The 22,806-nt window shown below is 41.5% G+C and overlaps 1 protein-coding gene across 2 annotated transcripts in view; it reads left to right on the forward strand.

The window, feature by feature from the left end:
* Positions 1-22,806, forward strand: part of SLCO5A1 (solute carrier organic anion transporter family member 5A1) — a 95,372-nt gene that overhangs the window by 54,565 nt on the left and 18,001 nt on the right. For both annotated transcript variants that reach the window (XM_006204712.4, XM_031692212.2), the window contains one exon: positions 17,319-17,517. In XM_006204712.4, the coding sequence (XP_006204774.1) occupies positions 17,319-17,517 (199 nt within the window). The remainder of the gene's footprint in view (positions 1-17,318; positions 17,518-22,806) is intronic.

Here is a 22,806-nt window from a genome sequence, read left to right on the forward strand (position 1 = left end):
TTTTGAAGGACTTATTTAATTTCATTTAATCTTTTGTATTTAAAGTGCTTTCTATGCATGTAAGTGACATGAATTAAGAAATGTATCTGAACAAGAATTAAAAAATAGTTTTAATTTCTCATCTGACATAGTTTTCGAGTTTAAAGTTCTTTTTTCATTTAAAAAAATTACCTTAAACTTCCGTAACAATTTGCTTGTGTTGTGTTACGTGGTCGAGATGAAGTTCCATGCATGCAGCAAATATAAAGACTCATACCAGGACCCTGCTTACTTGCTTACAGATCTAAGAGGAGAGAGAAAGCTTACAATATAAGTTTAGAAAAAGCTGTTTAAATAAATTAATAGAAGCTTGGGGTTACAGGGATTATTTTGCCTGGCGGAGTGGTGTGTTTGAGTTGCATTTCATGGCATCCCTTAAAATGGCTTTTAAGCAGGCTTTTAAGGAAAAGCAAAATTTGATCATTTGGAGTTTGGAGGAAAGGCATTAACTCTTTAGAGGAGCAGCTTGAGCAAAGAGCAGGGAAGGATAAGCTTTGTTCTGGCCAAAAAAAAAAAAAAAAAAAGGCTTGCCTAGGAGAGAAGTAGAGAGGACTGTGAAGGCAAGCGGGCGGGAGGTGGGGTGGGCGGTGGTGAGGGGGAGGTGAATGCTTTCTGGTACTGGGGTTGGGACCTTCAGCACCACTGGGCTCATATGTTATCATCGCACTGGGGGCCTCTGTGCCCTGGGAGGAGGTGGTGACACCGAGGAGAGGATCCTTGAAACACTTTCATCAATTCCATTTCATCCCGCTGGAGTTTGTGTGTGTGCAGCTGTGGATCTGTGTTCACGTTACACTCTCCCTGCTTGTGGTCTTTCTACTGGCCCTCCTAGGGTCACATGTATTGACTGAAATTAAATATTATGAAGTTAGTATTTTGGAAGAGCCTGGAATGAGGGGAAGAGCCATTGCAGGAGGGGTTAGATGGAACGGCTGTGAACCCTGCCCTGCTGGTTACTCACCCTGTGACTTTGGACAAGTCCCTCAACTCCCTGAACTTTATCAGTGTGATGAGGACAGTATCTCCCCGTCTTTCTCTGTGTCAGTGTTGTTGCGCGGATCACGTGAGGTAGTAAATAGTGATTTGCTCTGAAGCTTACCTAACTTCAAATAGGCCCAGCAACAGAAATGGAAAAATACAACTTGATCACATATTATAGGAAACAAAGTCATTATTTATGATGACAGTGGTAGCGCCATACATTTGAAGTTCTACAGCTTGAACAGGTCTGAGAATGAAGCCTTTGTAATAATAGTGATGCCAATAAAATGACTGATGCTATTCGCCGAGGTATTTTTATATGGAAAACATCATTTAATCCATGCAGTAGGTATTACTGATTATGTCCATTTTCCATATGAGGAAACAAAGGTCCAGAGAGGTTTAAATAACTTGCTTGAAGACACACAAATATAAGTGAGAGCCAGGAGGCTGGAGTCTTGCACTCTTTGGAGTATAGAAATATTCGTATGTGATTTTTATTGAACTATTATAACAGGCATATTCTACTGTCATCACTTCCAGTTAGGTTTTTTTTTAAACTATTTTGAGAAATGATATTCTAAGATTCTACTTCCACTCACTCTAAGCGCCTTTGCCACTGAACCAGGGGCCACAGCATTCGTTTGCAGAGCACTGTGGTCTTTCAGCATCACTTTTGCTTTCCTGGGTTTCTGCCCTTTGCGTGAAGAATTATAAAGAGTTAGACACGTGTTTGTCTTTACAAGGGAAGTAGTCCTGGAAAACTCTTATTTTGTTTTTCAATGGAGAATAATCAAGATACTTACTTCTGTGGTAAGGAGATTAGGTTGGGGTGTTACTGTCTAAAGAAAAGTTACTGTGGTTTTTATGGTTGTCTAATTAACGAAGTATTTGCCACCCGTCTTCAACCACTGATTCGGAGTTTGCTGATGAGTTTCAAGGTAGTGTCACTGAACGCAAATTGCAGCCTTTGAGACTCATTGCATCTTTTGATGCAAGAGAGGCATGAACATGCTTTGGTTGGTTTCGTTCTTCTGAGAGCATTAACAGCTTTTCTACGCCAGTTCTTTAATTTTAGGAGAGTAGTGTTTGAAATTCACTTTGTACTAAGTTTACAAATGTATTCAAATATTTTTTAAATTAACCTTTTAAATGCAAGTAGACTGTATCAGGTGTGCATGTACTGTAGCATCACAAGCTACTTCCAAGGTCAGATGATGATGTCTGACTGCGAGATGTGTGAACACTACACTCAAACTGGATGTGCTCTGGGGGAGAAGAGACGCTCCCTGCAAATGGACATACTGCAGCAGCTGCTGGAGTCTTTTGCTTGTACAGTGTTACACAGTTATGTTAGGAGCTAAGAGTGACCATGATAGGTTCTGTATCTTTTGAGCAGAGAAGTATTTATCACTCTGAATTACACTTGTGTTTCTTCAGTGTCAATTAGAACTTTTGTAGAAGGTTATGGTGGACAATTAGTCGAGATACTCAGATCCTATTTGTTCATTAACCAATTAATTTCCTCTCCAGCTTGAATGTGTTGAGTAAGACATACAGTACAGTAGTCAAGAGAGTCAGTTTTGGAAGGAGACAGATCTTGCTGAAATTCTTATCCTTCCTCTCCATCTATCCATCCATCCATCTGTCGTCCATGCACAAGTATTTATAAAGTTTCTGCTAGGGGCCTGACCCAGCGTGCCAAGTGCTAGAAAAATCATGATGAGGACACTGAGGGATCCCACCCTCAAGGACTGTACAGTACGGTGACCTTAGTGAGCTGCCTGTGTCCGTGGACAAGTTTTTTCACTTTTATGAGAGTTAGAGGTTGTGACGAGTAAGTGAGGGGATGGAGATGGTATGCTTAACATAATGCCTGGAAAGGAGCTCTTGGTAGCAACCACAGCGCTCACTTAATGATACTCTCAGGAAAAGGAACCTAAGGCAGAAGAGTGACACTGGGACTTAGGACCTGGGGAAACATTCATCGGGAAGATTACCTGGGAGAAATTAACTGTAAGAGTAAGAAGAGAGAAAAAATGGCCAAAGGTAGTGGGACAACGAAAGAGAAGGCAAGGGACTTGATATTATCATGCAGGTTAAGGATTATTTCATCTGAACAGCAGGAGGCTTGGAGATATAATAGAAGTTATAAATGTGCAGTGTAACACGTTACACGTGAACCTGATTTCAGTTGAATTGGTGTTGAATGAGGGTTAAATCTTTGTGTCTCTGATTTGTTTATTCTCCTTTATTGTTCGACCTCCAATAAGTCTATTTTTAGCAACTCTTAGAAGGGAAAAATACATTTTAAGTGTTTTAACTTTTGTATAGTTGAGCACAGTATAGTGAAATGTCAGTTGACCAAATCTCTCAATTAGATGAAATGTTTTCGTTTCATTCATCTTTGATGATTTACAATAGCAGAGTCCTTATATCTGGGATATGTTTCCCATGAATGTGCATATGCGTGCACACCCCCCCCCCCAATGGCAAACATCACTTATAAGGGATTTTCTGGCTCAGAGGACACTCAGATCAGATTTCTACATCTACATTTATTGCCCCTTGATGATCTCTAAGGTTCAGAATGGCCCAGAGCCCTCTGAAGAGACTTAGTCATCAAAGACACTGTATTCTGTTCGCAGAGCAGGATTCTTTTTTTTTTTTTTTTTTTTTGTATAAAGCTGAGTTGAGAAAGATTAGGGAGGTTTTCAAAAGGACGGAAAACCCAGGGGAAAGAATAAAGTGTCAGGAGCAGATGTAAGAGCATTTCTACTGAATGTATGATGTCCTTGGTTAAATCAGTATCCAAGATTCACCCAACAGATCTGATAATGAACGAATGTAAACACGAGTCTCTCTGGTCCTCAGTCTCTTCTTTGAAATGAGCGATTGAATTAGATAATCTTTCACCGAAGATCAACTAACAGACATCCCACTGTCTCCCCCACATCCTCAACCCAAAAAAATCCTCTGATTTTTTGTGAGCAACTTCTTATTCGAGGCATTCAAGTTAGTCAGTGTCTGCCTGTTTCACTTTGGATATATGTAATAGCTTTCCTTGGCATTTTAAATTTCTTTTATAGATATATTGATTTTTTTTCTCCTTCGGTGCATGAGATGGAACCGAGGTTGAATTGCTACACTATTTGCTTTCTTTTGGAGGGACCATGAAGGAGCACGTTCGCTTGATGATTACATTTCTCCTTTTAAGAACTCAGGAACGTTCTCCTGGGCATGGACCCATGTTAGCAGGTCTATATCCTGCTAACATGGGGATGATCCCTGCTTGCTTTGTAGTGAGTCAACATATTTTTAACAGAAAGGCGATGGATTTAGGGGTCATAAGGTCTCGGTTTAAGCTCTCCCTCTGCCATTTATTGGCCACAGAACCTTGGGTGAGTTAACTAATTTCTCTGGCTTCAGTTTTACCAGCTGTGAAAGGGTGTAATCATGTCCATTTTACAGGGCTCTTGAAGTTTTAGAAAGCTTAAAAATTACTTATTACGTGTAAAGAACAACAAAAATATTAACTATTAATGAGAATGACACTGGCTTTCATCTCTATTCATCAAATATTCTGTCCTCCATAATAGGAGAGGGGAAATGAGATTATTATTGAAAGAGCTGAGGAAGGGAGGAAAGTAGGGGCTGGAGTATAATATTATCCCAGTTTTGTAGACGGATAAATAAAGGTGTAGGCACTAACGGAAGGATTCAGGCCTCAAGGCAGCGGCAAGCTGGGGCTGGAGACAGACTGCTCTGACTCCCAGTTCATGCTACTATTTCTCATTTCCTCAGAGATGCTGTTAACTCATGAAAATCACGTCCAGAGCTAATGAATATCTTGGCCTTTAACTGCGGCCAGGATATGGTTATTACCACACAGGCAGGAAATACCTTACTCTTTTCAGCTAAATAATGAAGCATGTGCTTAGACATTATTAGAAGCTGAAGTGATGTCCTCTTGAAACCTGAACCACCTCAGGATGGACCACGGAAAATTTGCTTTGCTGCCAGGCTCAACATCCTGTTGCGGCATCTTTCCATCGGCCAGAAGCTAGAACATGGGGTTATTTGCATTTGTTACTGTTAGACTGATTTTCAGGCTAATGGTTAATTTTTTTCAAGTCACGCTATTGAAATTTTTCTTATAGCTCTATTTGCAATAAAGAGGAATATAATTTTTTTTGTTGAAGTGGATATTCAGAAACATTATAGGCACATGCTTCTCTTACCTAGGCAAGGAACAACGTGTGTATAATTGTTTTATATAGAGTAGTTCAGTATTATTTTGCAACACTTTCCTTAAGTTTGTTTGAAATATGTTCTATATAAGTAGCAAACCCTTTTGGAAAGGCAGTTGAACTTGGTGCAGTCAGTCAGTGATGGAGAAGAGGAAGACAGCTGGGTAAATGTCCGTGTCCTTTGATTAGATTTTCCAATAGGACATCTGTATTTGTGACACTGCAAGTTTTTTGTTGCTGTTCTTATTCCAGCCTTGTTCTCAGAGATAGTTATTCACGTAATCAATGTGTTGTTAGGCACTCAGAGTTGGTATAGTCACCCAGAGTGCTTCCAACTTCTGCTTCATCATGGAATCTTGGTCCAAAGGAGAGATCCAGCCATTATCTCTGTATTCCAAGCATCAGGATCGTAGGAAAGGTGAAGAAAGGCATGAATGGGTGGACTCCTGTTGCTTATATCACATTATGCAGAACTTATCACATGGCGACCTTTAGTTGCAAGGGAGCCTTGGTGAACCCATTTTAATTGATAGATGAAAACGGTGCAACTGGTGGATCATTTATTTTCTGTGTGTGCTGCTCTTCCTCTCCTCTACGTCTTGTTCAAATGGCCCTCATCAGTGAGACCAGTGTGCCCCATCTAAAGATGTAGCTCCTCTCCCAGAACTCCTGGTTTTCCTTGCTAGGCTGAACACTTGTCTCTGTAGTGCTTTTCACCTTCTAACATTCAGTGTGATTTTCTTAGATATTGGTTTATTGTGTATTGTCTCTTTTCCCCACAGTAGATTGTAAACTCAGCCTGGGCAGGATTTTTTTGTCAGCTTTATTCACTGTGTGTTTTCAGAGTCTAGTACAGAGCTGGGACATGGTTGATGCTCAAAAAATGTTTTCTGTTGAATTAAATACATGTTTTTAAAATTATATATTTTTTAAGCTTTCTGAAAGTTATGCTTAACAACACGTTTGTAAATAACAAAAATGAATTTTAGCTCAACTACTGTTTAAGTGATGGGAAATTAAAAACAGTGCAGTAAAGGGCATCTATAAAAAATCTGCAGCTCACATCATACTTCTTACTGTAAGACTGAATGCCTTCTCCTTAAGATCAGGAACAAGACAAGGTCTGCTCTTGGCACTTCTATTTGCCATTGCACTGGAGATTCTAGCTGGGGAAGCTGGGCAAGAGAATGAAATAAAAGGCTTTTAGATTGGAAAGAAAGATGTAACAACCTCTCTATTCACAGATTATGCAATCTGGTATAGAGAAGATTCTAAGGCGTGCCCTAGAAATTATCAGGACTAGTAAATGAGTTTAGGGAGGTTGCAAAACACAAGATTAATACAGAAATACCTCGGAGATATTGTGGGTTTGGTTCCAGATCACCACAATTAAGCAAAGAGTGCGATAAAGCAAATCATATGAATTTTTTTGTTTCTCAGTGCATATAAAAGTTACATTTACACTGTCTATTAAGTGTGCAATAACATTATGTCTAAAAAACAATATACATACATTAATCAAATATTTTATTGCTAAAAAAATGCTAACCATCATCTGAGCCTTCAGCAAGTCATAATCTTTTTGCTGGTGGAGGGTTTGAAATATTGCAGGAATTACCAAAATGTGATGTGGAGAGATACAATGTGAATAAATACTGTTGGAAAAATGGTGCCAGTAAGCTTGCTTGACTCAGGGTTGCTACAGACCTTCAATTTGTAAAACACGCAGTATCTGGGAAGCAAGATAAGGCAAAGCACTATAAAACAAAATATGCTTGTACACAAACATCAGTTGTATTTCTATATGCTAGCAATGAACAATTCAAAAAGGAAATTAAGGAAACAATTGCATTTACAATAGCATGAAAGAATGAGATACTTAGACTTAACAAGAGAAGTGCAAAACTTATATTCTGAAACCCACAAAATATGGTTTTAAAATTAGAGAAAACCTAAATAAACAGAAAGACAGCTCATGTTCATGAATTGGAACACAGTGTTATTAAGAAGGCTGTATTCCCCAGATAGATTCAACAAAATCCCCATCAAAATTCCAGCTGGTTTCGTTGAATAAATTGCCAAGCTGATCCTAAAATTCATTTAGAAATGCAAGTGGCCCAGAATGGCCAGGACAATCCTGACAAAGAACAAAGTTGGAGCACCTAGATTTCTTGATTTCAAAACTTAATAAAAAGCGACAGCAATCCAGACAGTATGGTACTGACTTAAAGTAGATCTAAAAGTCATTGGAATAGAATTGACCATACATGTATGGTCAACCAATTTTCGACAAGGATACCAAGACCATTCAATGACGAAAGGATAGTCTTTCAAAAAATAATGCTGGGATAACTGAATAGACACATGCAAACGAATGATGTTGGACCCCTACTTCACACCATATATATATAAAATTAACTCAATGGAGCAAAGATCTTACTGTAAGAGCTAAAATTAGAATACTTTTAGAAGTAAACATAAACTAAATCTTTGTGACCTTGAAGTAGATAATGCAACCAAAGAAAAAACAGCTGTTGGATTTTATCAAAATTAAAAACTTCTATATGTTAAAAGCACCATCAAAAAAGTTGAAAAGCAACCCACAGAATGGGAGAAGATAATTGCAAAACGTATATCTGATCAGGGACTTGTATGCTATATACAGAACACTATTATATGTGAAGAATTCTTAAAGCTCAATAAGAAAAAGAAAAATAAGCCAATTAAAAATGGGCAAAGGGTCCAAATAGATATTTCTCCAAAGAAGATATATAAATGGCCACATGAAAAGATGCTCCACCTCATTAGTTATCAGGAAAATACAAATCAAAACCTCAATGAGAACACTTTGCACCCACTTGGATGTTTATAATCAAATATGATTTGTAGAAATAACAAATGCTGGTGAAGATGTGGAGCAGTTAGAGCCCTCACACACTGCCAGGGGGAAGATCAAATGGTGCAGGTGTTTTGGAAAACAGTTTGGCACTTCCTGAAGTATATAGAATTACCATGTGATTCAGAAATTCCATCTCTAGGCATATATCCAAGACAAATGAAAACATACGTCCACATAAAAACTTGACCATGAATGTTCATAGCAACACTATTCCTAATAGCCAGAAATAGAAACAACTCAAATGTCCATCAACTGATGAATGGATAAATCCAATATAGTCTATTAGTACAGTGGATTATGCTTTGGGTCACAAATAAGAATGAAGTACTGACATGCTACAGCGTGGATAAGCCTTGAAAACATTCCGCTAAGTGATAGAAGGCAGCCAGACATATTTTATGACTCCATTTACATGAAATGTCTCGAATAGACTGATCTATAGAGACTGAAAGTGGATTAGTGGTTGTCTAGGGCTGAGGGAGGGGCGTGGGAGGAAATGACTGTGAAAGCAAATGAGCGCAGTGTTTCTTTCTGCGATCATGAAAACATTCTAAAAATGATGGTGGTGATGGTTGCATATGTCTGCGAATATACTAAAAAACCCCTTCTTAAAGTAGGTGAGTTGTATGGTATGTGAATTACAGCTCCATGAAGCCATCAATATAAAAAGAAAGAAAAATAAACACAGCGCGTTTAGATGAGTGAGTTGATGATCTGTATAGAATGGCTGCTCAGGTCCTCCTCAGTCACTTGGCAGAATTAATACAGCTTTTAATGAATTTCCACTTGGCCCTGGTGGGGCAAGAACACTCTAGCAAAGTATAACTGAAGTGTGTAGAAGTTTGTCTCAGAAATATTTTTTTGGATAAATGGAGTTTGAAAAATCTGCTTACTTACTACCTGACTTGCTCTGTCAGGTTTTGTGGCTGAGCTATTCGTGCGCATAATAACGATCAATTCTCTTCGATGGGAAAAGTTTGAGGGCTGCTGGATTTGGACAACAAGGAAAGAGGGGAGACACTGAGAACTGCTGACGGAAAATGGATCTCACCCAAAGGACCTCCAAGGGGGTTTTGCAATTGGCACTGGCCCACATCTGCAGGCCTTGGCTCTATGAACCGAAACTACGTACAGTAACTTAATACCGAGGTCTTCCTTTGAGCCTTATTTTGATAACTGAAAAAGTTAATAAGACCCTATTTAGTCTCCTGTGAAATTTCCTCTACAAAAGGCTCCCCCCGCCCGCCAGCCTGCTTCTTTTGCAGTAATTTATTTAAAGCTTTTGCTGTTTCACCTTAAGTTTCCCAGAGCCAGTGAAAAACGGAAGTAAACACTCTTGATTTTTTTGCATCTCATTGTTTCAAGTTATTTTTGCCCTCTGTGGTTTTATTGCCTGGAGGCAGAAAACTCTTTGAGATTTTTAAGCCATAAAGGATGAAATATTAATTTGACTTGATTTTTGAATCCCTTTCACAGCCCAGCTTGGTATCTGATTTTACGTATTATTTCAGCCAGAGCCTTGCAGAAACCTGAAATGAAAAGTGGGGTTGTTTTCTCTGTTGAGTGTGCCTTTTTATTACCTCCCCTCCAGTGCTCTCAAGGCCTTGAATCCCTGAGACTGGGGTTTTCATATTTCTCTCCCACCGCACGGCGTTTGCCGGGGTTGGCAGAGTTGAAGAGAGCATTACTGTGGTTGAATGAGACCCGTTTGCCCTGGAGGGAGTTCAGCGTGAGCTTTGTTTGATGTCTCCATGCTGAGGTGACTAAGGAGGCTACGGTTTTGAGAAGTGTGTAATTCCTTAGAAAGCTTTGTTAGTCATCTCAGCAGGGCCATGCTAGACATTTCCAAGCATGCTCTGTTGATGAGCGGCAGGTGGTCCCATCTGAGCCACACTGTGGCCATCATGGGGTCTTTGCCACAGGATGCCGTGGCCCGACAGATCTGCTTCTGGCACTGTCCTCTAACGGAAGCTGGAGAGAATTCCTAAAAGAACCCCTGTAGATCCTTCCACTCAACCTATAGGCTTCTCTCCAGGTGCTGGTAGCTCTGAGCGACTCAGGCTGTCCATTGAACACACAGGGGCTGCCTCTCCTAATCCAATCAATCGGGGCGTGGATCGACACGTTGCTGCCTCTCCTTTACAATCTGACTTGACGTTGTGCTATGAAATGTTACGGATTCAAAGAAATAGTCTGGTCTCTGTCTCAGAGCAGCCACTGAATTATAAAAATAAAGATACTATAAATTAATTCTTATTTAGACCTCATTTTTAGTTTGGGAAGGGGTTTCTGAGATTTTTTGCAAGGGTGATATGTGTATGAAAGAGAAAGAGTTATATTATGTTTTTGTGATTTTTTTGGATGTACATATAGGTTGTGAAAATGTGTACTTGCTAGACTATCTATTCTCAGATAAAATTTAAATTCTCGTTTAAAATTTGCTAGCTTCAAGGTTTGAACTTGAAAAATATTCTCTTCTGTTCCCCTCTGACAGTAATTGTTACTTCTTTCCTATAAGAAAATATTTGCACGGTAAAGTGGAAGCTTAAAAAGGGGTAAAATAATTAGCCTTGGGTGACAGGAAAACATTTTTGTATGATAAGGTTAGAAGCATAGTTTTTGGAAAAGCTAAATACATTTGTTAACCAGATGAAAACAAGTTAAATAGATTTCCCTGCTCTGTCACTTGTTTGACGATTCCTCGGACCTGTGATGTGGAAAGAAGCTATATATACTCCTTAACTGTAAGGTACCCCATGATTTTGAGTTACTATGAAAGCAGCAATGCTTCTAATTAGGCTATGACGCAGGGTAGAGATACTATTGATTGTAAGCCACATTCTGATTTCAGAGCAACTCAAAATCCATATTATTTTGAGAATTAAATGAAATACTATACATACAGTTAGTTATCACCGTATTGGGCATATAGCCAACATGAGCGCACGTGTGTGTGTGTGTGTGTGTGTGTGTGTGTGTGTGTGTGTGTGTATGGAAAGAGAGAGAAGGGGGAGAGAGGGAAAGAAAAAAGAGAGAGAATGGGAATGAGGATGCATTGTACTTCTTTCTTTTCCAGATGCTCACCACCCCCCTCTTTCTCCTCCCCTCCCCTGTGTCCGGCCACCTTCCCCCAAGACAGCAGGAGAACCCGGAAGTCATAATGGCTTATAATGATGTTTCGTATTGATTCGTAGTCTTAGGTTTGCCAACTATCTATTTTTCAACTTAACTAAAGAAAATTCTGGATACACAAAATTCTGAAATACACAGAGTCAGTGAATTTAGAGAAAAGAGCATGCGGACATCTAAGGTTCTGAGATTCAGACTCTGCTAACTTAATTCAGACATGCTGCACCACTGTGACCTCACAGTAGAAAAGAGGTGTCTGAGGGCTGCTGACCTTCCATGCTTTGTCACCCATGGTGGCTTGGCGGTAAAGCTTTCGCTAATAATGCCCAAATCAGAATTTTGGTAACAGTGAGATTTTTCAGGCATCAGCCTGGATATTTAGTACCTGCCAGTTTTAGCAAGTTATGTTAGTTCCAAATTAGATCTTAGATTTCCTGTTTGTAAAACAAGATACAGCCTGTTTCAAGGAATAATTGAAAATGAAAAAGAATAAGTCATTTGAAGATTTTATGTAATAAATCCTAAGTAACAAAATTAGTTTATTCATCCATACGTTCACCAGGCCTTGGTAAGTGCCAGAAAGGTGTGAAGATAATAAAGATATTATTATCTTTATTATCATGCACAGGAACCTTACAGTCAAATAGGAAAGAGGGAAGTCAACCAAACAGGTGGTGGCTGGCTGGCCTCGTGACGGCGGTTGGCACTAGGGACCCCGAAAGCAAATCGTGGTTCTTAACAACAGCAAAAGCAGCACAATTCCAGCTCCCTGAGCCCAAAACATTCTTGATGGTGAGTGGGTCACCTAGTTTTGTCCTCCTCTTTTCCAGCTCAAGGTTTTCTTGTGATCTAAATGCTGCTTTAAGCTTAGGCATACAGACAGTGTCCACAAACTGACAAAAATTAAGAAAGGGAAAAATTCCACCAGTAGCTTTAATATTTGGTAATTCACTGAGTATCATTTTTCATAAAAACCTTTTGACTCCGTCCAGCCATGCTTTAGAAGGGCAAGCGGTATTGTGACCCAGAGGAAAAACTTGAAAATTGAATGTCACGGGGTTGTGCTTGAAAGAAGAGAAAGAAAGGAAATCGGACAATTAACACATCAATTTGCTTGGATAAATGAGTAGATAAAGGAGATCCTGGGGTCGAGCAGTAGGATGTTCACAGACGTCTTATGAACAGAGCAGGGTCCTCTCTTTGTCAATACTTAATGCAGCGATGAGTTCTTTACATTCAGATATATACACACAGTAGCTGAAAAGCTAACAGAGGTTAATGTGTTTAAGAAGACATAGTAAAAATAAAAAGAAGACATAGTAGCTAGATATCAAACAAAGGCTTACATATTAAAGAACACACACAGGTTTATGTTGGACCATTTAAGTAGTAGCTTAAATTCAGTTTTATAGGTTAAATAGCATATGGACATTTGCCTAATTATAATTCCAATATACTTGTGCAAATTTTAAACTCATTAATAGTAAGCAGATAATAAGGACGTTCATACTTGTGATGCTCGCTGACGTTTATTGAGGGTATGCCATGGGTGAGACACTGTTTTATCATCTCATAGGTCTTAAGTCATTTAGTCCTAACAACCTATGAGGAAGAAACTGTTCTGAGCCACATTTTACAGATGAGAAAAATCCAGGGCCTGGAATGTTCAGAACTTGCCTGGGGATAGACAGCTTGTAGGCGTCAGGGCAGAGATTCAAACTCAGGGAATCTGTACGGCCCCACGCTCTTACCTGGAACTGTCTCAGACATCTGCAGTTGCATTGACCTCCATCCTCTACCACCTGTGCGTTAGGCTGGGCCCCAGGCATGGTCCTGGTACCCATCTCTCCACGCTGCTCTGTCCTTGCTCTCCCCATCAGTCAGACACATGTTCTTGGGCGCAGTTGATGCCTTTTCCCCACTGTCTTGTCCCCCGCCCTCCCTGGGTCTTGGCCAGTGGAGGATACCAGGAACAGAAACGCAGGGCAGCAGAACTGTCTGGCTGTGGCTGGGAGAGGGGCTGGATCAGGAGCAGAGGCTCAGAGGTGGGAGGCTGAAGGAGGGACACTTGGGGTCAGGGGACACTGGGAAGGGCAGGAAAGCACCAGCCAGGGAGGTGAATGAATGTGAGCTCAGACAGGGCTAGCAGCAGGATGGCCGCGGGGTGGTGGGTGGAGGAGCTGACCCCCAGCCCGTCCATGCTCTCCACAAGCTAACCAAAGCTGGGTTCCGCAGAGCCAGGGGCTCTGAGGAGGGAACATAAGAAGATTCTACTGCCTCCCTATCCCCGCCTCACCCCCCACCCAGCACCAAATCTTCCCTGATTCCATACGCCTGCAGTTCCCACACGAAACATGTGGTTCTCTGACTCAAGCTGGAGATCTGAGCGTTGTACTGATCAGCCTGAACGAGTAGCCAGAATCTTTCTGTTTTGATCATGCTGTGACATGGAGATGACAGGGAGACATCGGGGGAAAATTTTAATAGATCTTCACTGTGTTTGATGTAACCTCATCTTTGCTAATGACAGATTTTCTGTTTTTAGAGTTGAATACTAATTAGAATGTAGAGTCGAATACATTAATGCCGCTTTTAAATGATAATTCAGCCATGCACGTGGAGATCCTGGGGTCGGGCACAGTCACTATAATTACGTAAACTATTGAATTGAAATAGGAATTTTATTAGTGGACCATTTTCACTCTAAAGGTAAAGCTTTGCCTATTTATCCGTACAAGTGGGATGTGTACGGTTCCTTAATGAGGAGGGTACTTTCTTAACCAGCTTATCTAAGCCCGGAGCTCTGGTCAGCTTCCCTAAAACATTCCATGTACCAGCTGGTTCTAAGAGGCAGCTGCAGTGCTGAGGACCATGCGCTGGGCTGGGGATCAGAGGCCTCAGTTTTCCTTCTGTCTCTCCCCCTCCCTTGTGTCCACTGTGGGCCAGTCACTTCCTCGTCTGTAAAAGGGCCATTACTGGTTTTGTAAAATCAGGACCGTGGTAAAGATTACAAGATGAATACTTTTTCCCCCCCTAGCAACCCAGGCAAAACTCAGACTTTAGATTAATCTAACGCTCCGTCTCTGCTCCTTCACTTGGGTTGGTGAACACGCAGGAACAAACCATCCGAGCGTGCGCATCAATGCAGCTGCAGACTCTGGAATTTAATATCATCTGGACCCACAGTTCTGTTTTCAAAGCCTCTTGCATATTCTAATTTAATGCTCCCTTGGCTTTTCTACGATGATTATTCCAACCTCTGGCTGTATTTAAAGTTCTCCATTTCCCTTCTCTCTGGGAGTTAGTTTTGTTTTCAATTATTCAGAAAAGAACAGAAACAAAACCCAAAGATATAGATACAGATATACATATACATATATATATATATATATATATATATATATATATACATATGCATACACACACACACACACACACACACAGAATCTACAGCATGTTATCAATTCTTGAAGCGAAAAAAAAGCATAGAAAAAAGACTGGAGTGAAATATACCAGAATGTAAGCTGGCAGTTTGTGTTTCTCTGTGTTTTTCAAGTGTTCTATTACAATGTGTATTGCATGATGTTTTCAAAATAACAATAACAACAAAACAGAAAAACTACCATTTGAGGCACCACCACCCACCCACTGATGTATCCCCCACCTCCACCCCTCCCGAATCTTATTCCCAGCCCAGATGCAGGCGCCTCTCCTCCCTCTCCAGGGCTAGTCTGATCATCTGTGCTATTAATTCTATATTCTCTTGACTTCTCAAGGATCTTGCCTTGGCACATTGAACCACTCATTCCTTTTTAGCACCCTTTTGTGAGCATATAAATATGGTTAAATCCCCTCCATACTATTAGCAAACAGACTCCCCAAGCTCCAGATCTACCTTAGACCCACTCTAATTCTAGACCCACACCCGTTTTTTCCTTTTCTAGTCTGTTGTAGAAAGAGTCTGAATTCCAGTCTCTTAATCCCCATGGCTGATGGTTCAACCCATGGCAGTCTGACTTCTACCTTCACAGCGCCCTGAACATTGCTCTTGGCAAGCTCTCCAGTGATGGAGTCATCTCCTTTCCGTCTTCATCTGACTCTGCTCTTCTGATTTCAGTCTTGTTGGAACGTCCTGTCTATGCCATGAATTCCACCACCGGCTGTAAGTGCCCCAGACCTGGTCTTGCTGGGCTTGGGGTGCAGAGACAGCTGTGTGAGGCCTGGCTCCCTGATGGGACCACAGGCCCGTCACACTCGGTGCGTCTGCCATGGCATCTGTGAGCTGCTTCTGGATCCCTCCTGCCTTCTGGGTGTCTCCCCTCCTCCTCCCAGCTCATGAACTGTGCTATCAGGGTAGAGCTTGACCATGGCTCACATGTTCCTTTGTAGTTACCCTCCTGACCACATCTCTGACTCTAGTTTTGACTCCATCTAGCTGTCTTCCATCTCACCACTGGCAACGATCATTGTCACACCCACCTCCTGTCCTCTCAGACCCCAGCTCAGATTCTTCCAGGCCTCCCATTGCCCAGAGGTACGACCTGGGCTCCTCTCCCTGATCCTTCATGGTCTCACTCTGCCTTGTGTCTCTTGCCCATGTCCCCCAGGGGCTTGCATTCCACACTCCCAGTGCTTTGAGCTACTCTGAATCTTCAATTCTGTTATCACATACCTCTTTGCACGAATTCCCATTGTGCAGGATATCTCTCTGTGCTGGTGCACTGGACAGATTCTGTTTCATCATTGGAGTGTCAACTCAAATACTGCCTCTTCTGTGAAGTCCTCCCTGATTTCTCTCAGGGAAGACTCAGGTGCTTCTTTCCCTGTATTCTCCCTGCCCTTGGTATAACTGTCTTATTAGCCTCTAATTTGTTTTGTTTGTTTCTCTTTTAGATTGCCAGGTTCATGGGGCTGGCAATGTGACTATTCTAGCTTTTTTCTTTTTTATTGTCAAATATAATGCATACAGAAGTGCATTAATCAAAACTTAGAGATAATAAGTAATCATAAATTGAACACTGTGTAACTGTTACTCAACTCAGGTCATGGGATGGAGTATTTTCAGCCCTCCAGGAGCCCCCTGTATCCCTTCCTGATCCCACCCATCCCCCGACTATCTTGGCTTTTGTGGTAATTACTTCCTGGGTTTTCTTCATAGTTGCACCACCTGTATATTCATTTCTAAACAACTCATTTAGTTTTACCTGTTTTTGAACTTTACACAGATACTGTCGGGTCATGTTTCCTGTTGTGTTTTGCATCCTTCATCCGACATTGTGTTCATATATAATTACATGTCTCAATTTTTATTACTGTATTGTGGCATCTCATTACGTGACTTTACTGCATGTAATGCATCTATTAATGGACGTTTGGTTTGTTTCTATTTGGGGCTGTTGTGGTGCTTCCGGGATCTTGTACATTTCCGGTGGTCCCTACGTGCATGAGTTTCTTCAGGGGGTGGATCCGGGGATGGAATTGCCTGTCACAGGGCATGTATCTCTTCAGCTCTACCAGATGATGCCAAACTGTCTTTCAAAACTCTTGCCACAATTTACATCCCATCAGCCGTGTGGAGAGTGCCCCTTGCTCTGTATCTTTGCCAGTATGTGGTCTTGTCAGACTTTTCAGTTTTTACCGACGTCATTGGCATGGAGCCGTATTTCAGCGTGGCTTGAATTTGTATTCCCTGGTCATAAGGAGGCAGAGCCCCTTTCTGTCTCAATGGGTCAGCTGCATTTCCTCCTGAGCGAAGGGCCATTTAAGTTTTGCTCGCTTTCTGCTTGTCTTCATTTTATGACTTTGTAAGTGTTTTCACATTCTAGTTGTGAGTTCTTTGTTGGTTGTATGGGTTGAAAATAAATTATACCGTAAAATCACAAACATTGAAGATTTATTGATTACAGTATTTAAAAAATTCTTTACCTTAGTGCTAATAAGTAAGTAGTAACAGAATAATTAGAAAACGAATGAGTTTGCATTGCTTCGTATTAACCCCGTCCTTTCTTTCTTCTCTCCAGGCGTTATCATTGTCCCCAGTGCCGGCGTTGGGATTGTCCTGGGAGGCTACATCATAAAAAAATTGAAACTTGGTGCAAGAGAGTCTGCAAAACTAGCAATGATCTGCAGTGGTGTGTCTTTACTGTGCTTTTCAACCCTGTTTATTGTTGGATGTGAAAGTATTAATCTAGGGGGCATAAACATCCCTTACACGACGGGGTAAGTATCTTGGAAGTGCTTCATCTCATCCTGATCATGATTTAAGTGCAAAGCCCTGCGGTGTTTGGATCTCAGGGTCCGGCTTGTGCCCCTCCCTCCCCGTGGGGCTGCACCCTTGGAGTCTCTCCTTTGACTATATCCCTTTTGACCCTCACAGAGTGTATCCCGTGGCACTTGGATTACTGCACATGAGGAGGAAATGCTTGTTGGCATAATGGAAACTGTTCTTTTTCTTTAGTGTACTGTTTTGAATAGATGATACATTCGCATAGTTTCAAAAAACAAAATTCGATGGAAAATATGGTGTACCCTAAGTCCCCCACCCCACTTCTCCCCAAAAACAAACCAGGCAACCACTTTAATTTAGTTCTTGTGTCTCCTGCCAAGGCTTCTGTATACAAGAAACAATGAATAATGGATTTTCAATGTTCCCTGTTTTATATCCAAAAGATAGCAGCATTCCATACCTACTTTACTGGGCTTTTTTTAAGTGTAACAATATAGGTTGGAGATCTTTCTGTCATCATCATCATCATCGTCATAATAATAATATTTAGAGCATAGCTAAGCTTTATATTAACACTACTGCATGCCAAGCATTCTTCTAAATGCTGTACATATATTAACTCATTAATCCTTACAACAGCCCTGTCAGGTAGGTACTATTATTATCCTGATTTTACTGATGGCAGAACTGAGATACAGATCACACATATCAGATCTTAGTCACAGACTAGGTGGCTTAGAAAGAACAGAAATTTATTTCTTGTAGTTTGGGAGGCTGGGAAGTCCAAGGTCACGGTGCCAGCAGATTCGGTGTCTTGTGAGAGCCTGCTTCCTGGTTCATCTGCTGTGTCCTCACAAGGTGGACAGGGTGAGGCATCCTGCTAGGGTCCTCTTCTAAAGGCTCTGATCCCATTCCTGAGGGCTCCACCCTGATGACCTAATCACCTCCCAAAGGTTCCACCTCCAAGTACTGTCACGTTGGGGATTAGCTTTCAACATACGAATTTTTCAGGGACCCAAACATTTAGTCTGTTGCAGTAGTTAATGACTGTAGAAGATCCCAGGAAAGGGTTACACCAGAAACACGTGTAAAACTCCCGGCTCTCCTGGCACACAGGAAGTGCCCAGTGTTGGTTAGCATTGCTATTAGTCATCACTGATACATTAAGAATAATTTCAATTTCTATCAAATTGTTTTTTATTATAACTGGAAAACATTAGTAGAATTTTAAAAATTAGTAGGAGGGGGGTAGGATATAGCTCAAGTGGTAGAACACACTCCTAGCATGCGTGAGGTCTTGGGTTCAATCCCCAGTACCTCCATTAAAAAAATAATTAAATAAACAAGCCTAATTACCTCTTCCCTCCAATAAAATAAAATAAAATAGAGCAAGTGTTAAAAATAAACAAATAGGAAAAAGCCACTAGTCTCCTGACGACCCCTGCTTCCCAGGGGCAATAATTTAAAATCCTTTGTAGTTATTTCTTCTAGTATTGACCTCTAGATAAATGAACCAAGTTGGGACCTTATTCATGACTTCCTGTCTCAGTAAACGAGGAGTTCAGCATTTGCTTCAAAGTTGTGGTCAAATCCTTTTTTGATGTTCGCAGGTTATGATTATGAGGTGCTTCAGGTGCTCCTGTCTCTCGGCTCGGGCCGTGTTGGGGTGGCTTCAGGGTAGGAAGCGTGGCTGCTGGTCTTCTAGAGCTGGGGGGTGGTGGCTGGAAGGGGCCTGGGTCCCACTGTTCATTTCGCAGACTTTAACTTAATCCTCCGTCATCATTCTAAAACAATGCTTCTTGCATGCATGAATGGATGGATGCATGAATGTTTTGGCCCAGGACTTTGTTCATTCATCGTATTAGACCCTCTTGGGACCCTTTTAATGTAACACACACAGACACACACACATATTTTTACCCCAGGGAAACTTTCTTCTATAGCTTTACTCATTCTTTCCTCTTCATTATCCCTGTCTTGTCGAGAACACCTGTTAATCAGACATTGGAACTTATACACAGGTGGCTTGTGTGTTTAGTTTGTTCTCTCATTTTTCATACATCCTTTGCCACAAGAAGAGATTTTTCTAAACCTGATTTTTTTATTCTTTATGTAAATTAAAAATTTTGAGAATGATTTCTTTTTTTCTTTGTTGTATTCTGAGTGTCTGTCCCCTTTTCCTGACATCATGACTTTGTTTTCTTGGGAGTAATGTCTTCTAGATCTTTTTGTGCATATAATTCGAATTTTGTTTTTACTTTTTTTCTGTGCCTCACATTTTATCACTTGATTTTTAGGGTCGATTTTTCTGTCTGTTCACTCTGGGTTTTACAGGTTGACAGTTCTCAGTCTAGCATCTTTCAGGTTATGTGTCCCTCCCCGCCCCCCATACAAGAATGAGGGAGTTTTATTCTGAGTTGTCAACATCTAAGGTAGACGCTTAGCTTTAAAAATTCTTTTCAATTTCTTTTTTCCTCTCTCTTTTAAAAATTATTTATTTATTTTTATTATTTTATTCGGGGGGGGGAGAGGTCATCAGGTCTATTTATTTATTACTAGTTTTTTTTTTAAGTGAAGGATTGAATCCACGACCTCGTGCGTGCTAAGTGTGCGCTCTACCGCTTGAGCTGTACCCTCCCCCACTCCAGTTTCTTTAGGGAAGAGCTTTCTGACGATCGATCGGGGCTCTGAATTGGGGATGGAAGTGAGTGGATAGAGAATGGAAGGACAGCCTTCTCTCCCTCTGATCGCCAGTGAGCCCCATGACTTTCAGCTTCCCGCTCGCTTCTGCCCGCGTTGCACCCGCTGCGCTCGAGCTCAGAGCCCCGTCGCGGCCCCGGGGGGCGGGCTGCGCTGCTCCGAGGCGGCCTCTGCTCTTTCGCTTTCGCCCTTGCCTGCCCGCTTGGCATTTTTATGGGGTTTGGTGTCACTCGCGCCCTTTCTTTTTTCTGGCTTTATTCCTTTTACTCATACTCGCGCTTATTTTAAGTGTATTCTCAGAAGGGCTGTGTTGACTGAAAAAAAATGCACAACCTAGAAGTTGAGATTATGTTTTATTTGGCAGACTTTGTGAGGACTTCAAGCCCAGGAGACGGCCTCTCGGATCGCTCTGAGGGGCTGCTCGGAAGAGGTGGGGGAGGAGCCAGGATATATAGGGGGTTTTGCAACAAAGGCCAGGTAGTCGGAGCATCAAGAGGTTACTGTTAAATCAGGAAAACCAGACACCTCACGTCAATGCGTGCAGCGCTTTTCTGTGTGCGAGAAGACGCGAGGGTCTGGGCTCATTGAAATCGGTCTTTTGAAGTGCACTTTACCTCTCTGGGGCCAGGATCCTGTTCCTTCCCATCCTGAGTCCCCTCAGGGGACGCTGTTGGGGGCGGCTGCAGAGACTGACGGCTTGATGGCAGAGCCTCCTGTTTCCATCCCGAGTCCCCTCAGGGCTCAGCACGGGGTGGGGGGTGGGGTGGCTTGCTGGTTGCTGCAGCCTGTGTTGACTGATTCGGCAGGCAGCGGTTTTTTTAATTCACCGGTGGAAGGCAGACTCAGTGTCTTAATGCTTTTAAATTGCAAGTCCCCTCCAGACTTCTCAAGCTTTTGCTTAACTCTGCATCAGTCTTGCCAACCCTGAATCAACTGATTCTGGGCTCCCCAGCACTACTGGGAAAAAATTATATAATTGTGCTCATTGGCTCCATTGCAGATTTATGAGCTCCAATCTTAGCCGGCCCTCATCTTTGCTGAGCAGTCCATTTCCTTGGCCGAAGTCAGCTTCCCTTCCTATGCCTTGTATTGGTTGTTCCATTAAAAATAAAATCCCTTTCTTCAAGCTTTTTTTTTTAGATGTTACCCTATTCTTGTTTTTGTTGTGGGACAACCTAGTAGTCCTCATCAGTGAGAAAACACAGGTCCCCAAAGAATTCCTTGGACTTTTCTTCCTTCTCCCCTCAGGCTCCTTAGTTGAAGATGGTATTATTTTCAAAAGCAAGTACTAGCACCCTCTTTGTCTAGCTGTGTGACCTTGCAAAAAATTATCTAGTGTCGTTGACTCTTGGTTTCCTCATGTACAAGATGGCAGGAGTGTCAGTCACACCTGGTCACAGGCATAGTTAAAGTAAAACACATGTGGTTGGAAAAATTAAAATACAACAGGAGGGTAAAAAGTGAAAAGTCAGTTTCTCCTTCCTCGGTCTTCAACCTCCAGTTTGAAGAATTCAGATATTAGAGGCAAATGTTTAGAGCTTTGACTTTGAGGATTCCCTAAGGGGTGGTTTTTTCTGACACTCCCTAACACAGAGTCTAGCACTTCGTATGTGCTGAAAAAAGTGAGTTTCTTTTTTCTACTCCCTTCCCTTCTAGATCCTGCAAAGCGACTCTTTTTTTCTTTTTAAAAAGATTAATGTCTGGCGTCTACCTCTGCGCTGGGATGTTACTTATTTAGTGATGCTGAAACTACTAAGAACTTGATATGAATGATGATCGTAATGATCTAAAATCCATGATTTATGGTACACTTCTTTTCATTTAGTTGTATTCCACAAAGAAAAAACTTGATTAGGAGTGCCGGAGGCTGCCAGAGGGATTCGTTCATTCTAGTATTTGCAGCCAGATTTCACCATTTATAAATTAGCAAAAGAAAACCCCAGTTTCCTTGGGGAATTCTCTAGCTCTCCAAATACTGCTAGGAAGATTATCTAAAATTGAATTATGGGCAGCACTTTTGGGTGGTACAGCTGCACAGGTTGGACCCTTTTAGAGTAGCAGTTACTTTTGTGTGAAGAATAATGGGGCCCCTTTTCCAAGCAGGGTACGGGGTACATGTCAGCCTCTCCTTGCTTCCTTGGCTGGGTGCTCTTGTGCAGTGCACAACCTGCTCATCAGTATATGGTTGGCCTGCCTAGTAAAAACTGTGTGTTGTTCAGTGTGATTTTGAGACTTGCATGTGGGATTTTTTTTTCCACCTTTAAAGCTAGTAAAGAGAGAGATAAAGGGAGTAATAGTGAAGAGAGGAGCTTTTGTGAGACGCCTGTTTGGCTCAGGTATAGTGATTGGCACTTGGGTATACCTTTTATATACAATGCTTACATCACTCTGCTGTATGTGTTATTAGCCACATGTTTCAGTTAAAGAAACTGAGGCTTAGAGAGTAAATGATTTGCCCAAAGCCATCAGTTAATAAGGAGTGGAACTGACTGAAACCCAGACTATCTATTTTAGAGAGTGTGTGTTCTTTTTGAGAGCTACACTGTGGTCCTGGTATATGTTTTGTATTTCATATAAGCACA

This window comes from Vicugna pacos, chromosome 29 (genome assembly GCF_048564905.1).
Source record: "Vicugna pacos chromosome 29, VicPac4, whole genome shotgun sequence".
Lineage (NCBI taxonomy): Eukaryota > Metazoa > Chordata > Mammalia > Artiodactyla > Camelidae > Vicugna > Vicugna pacos.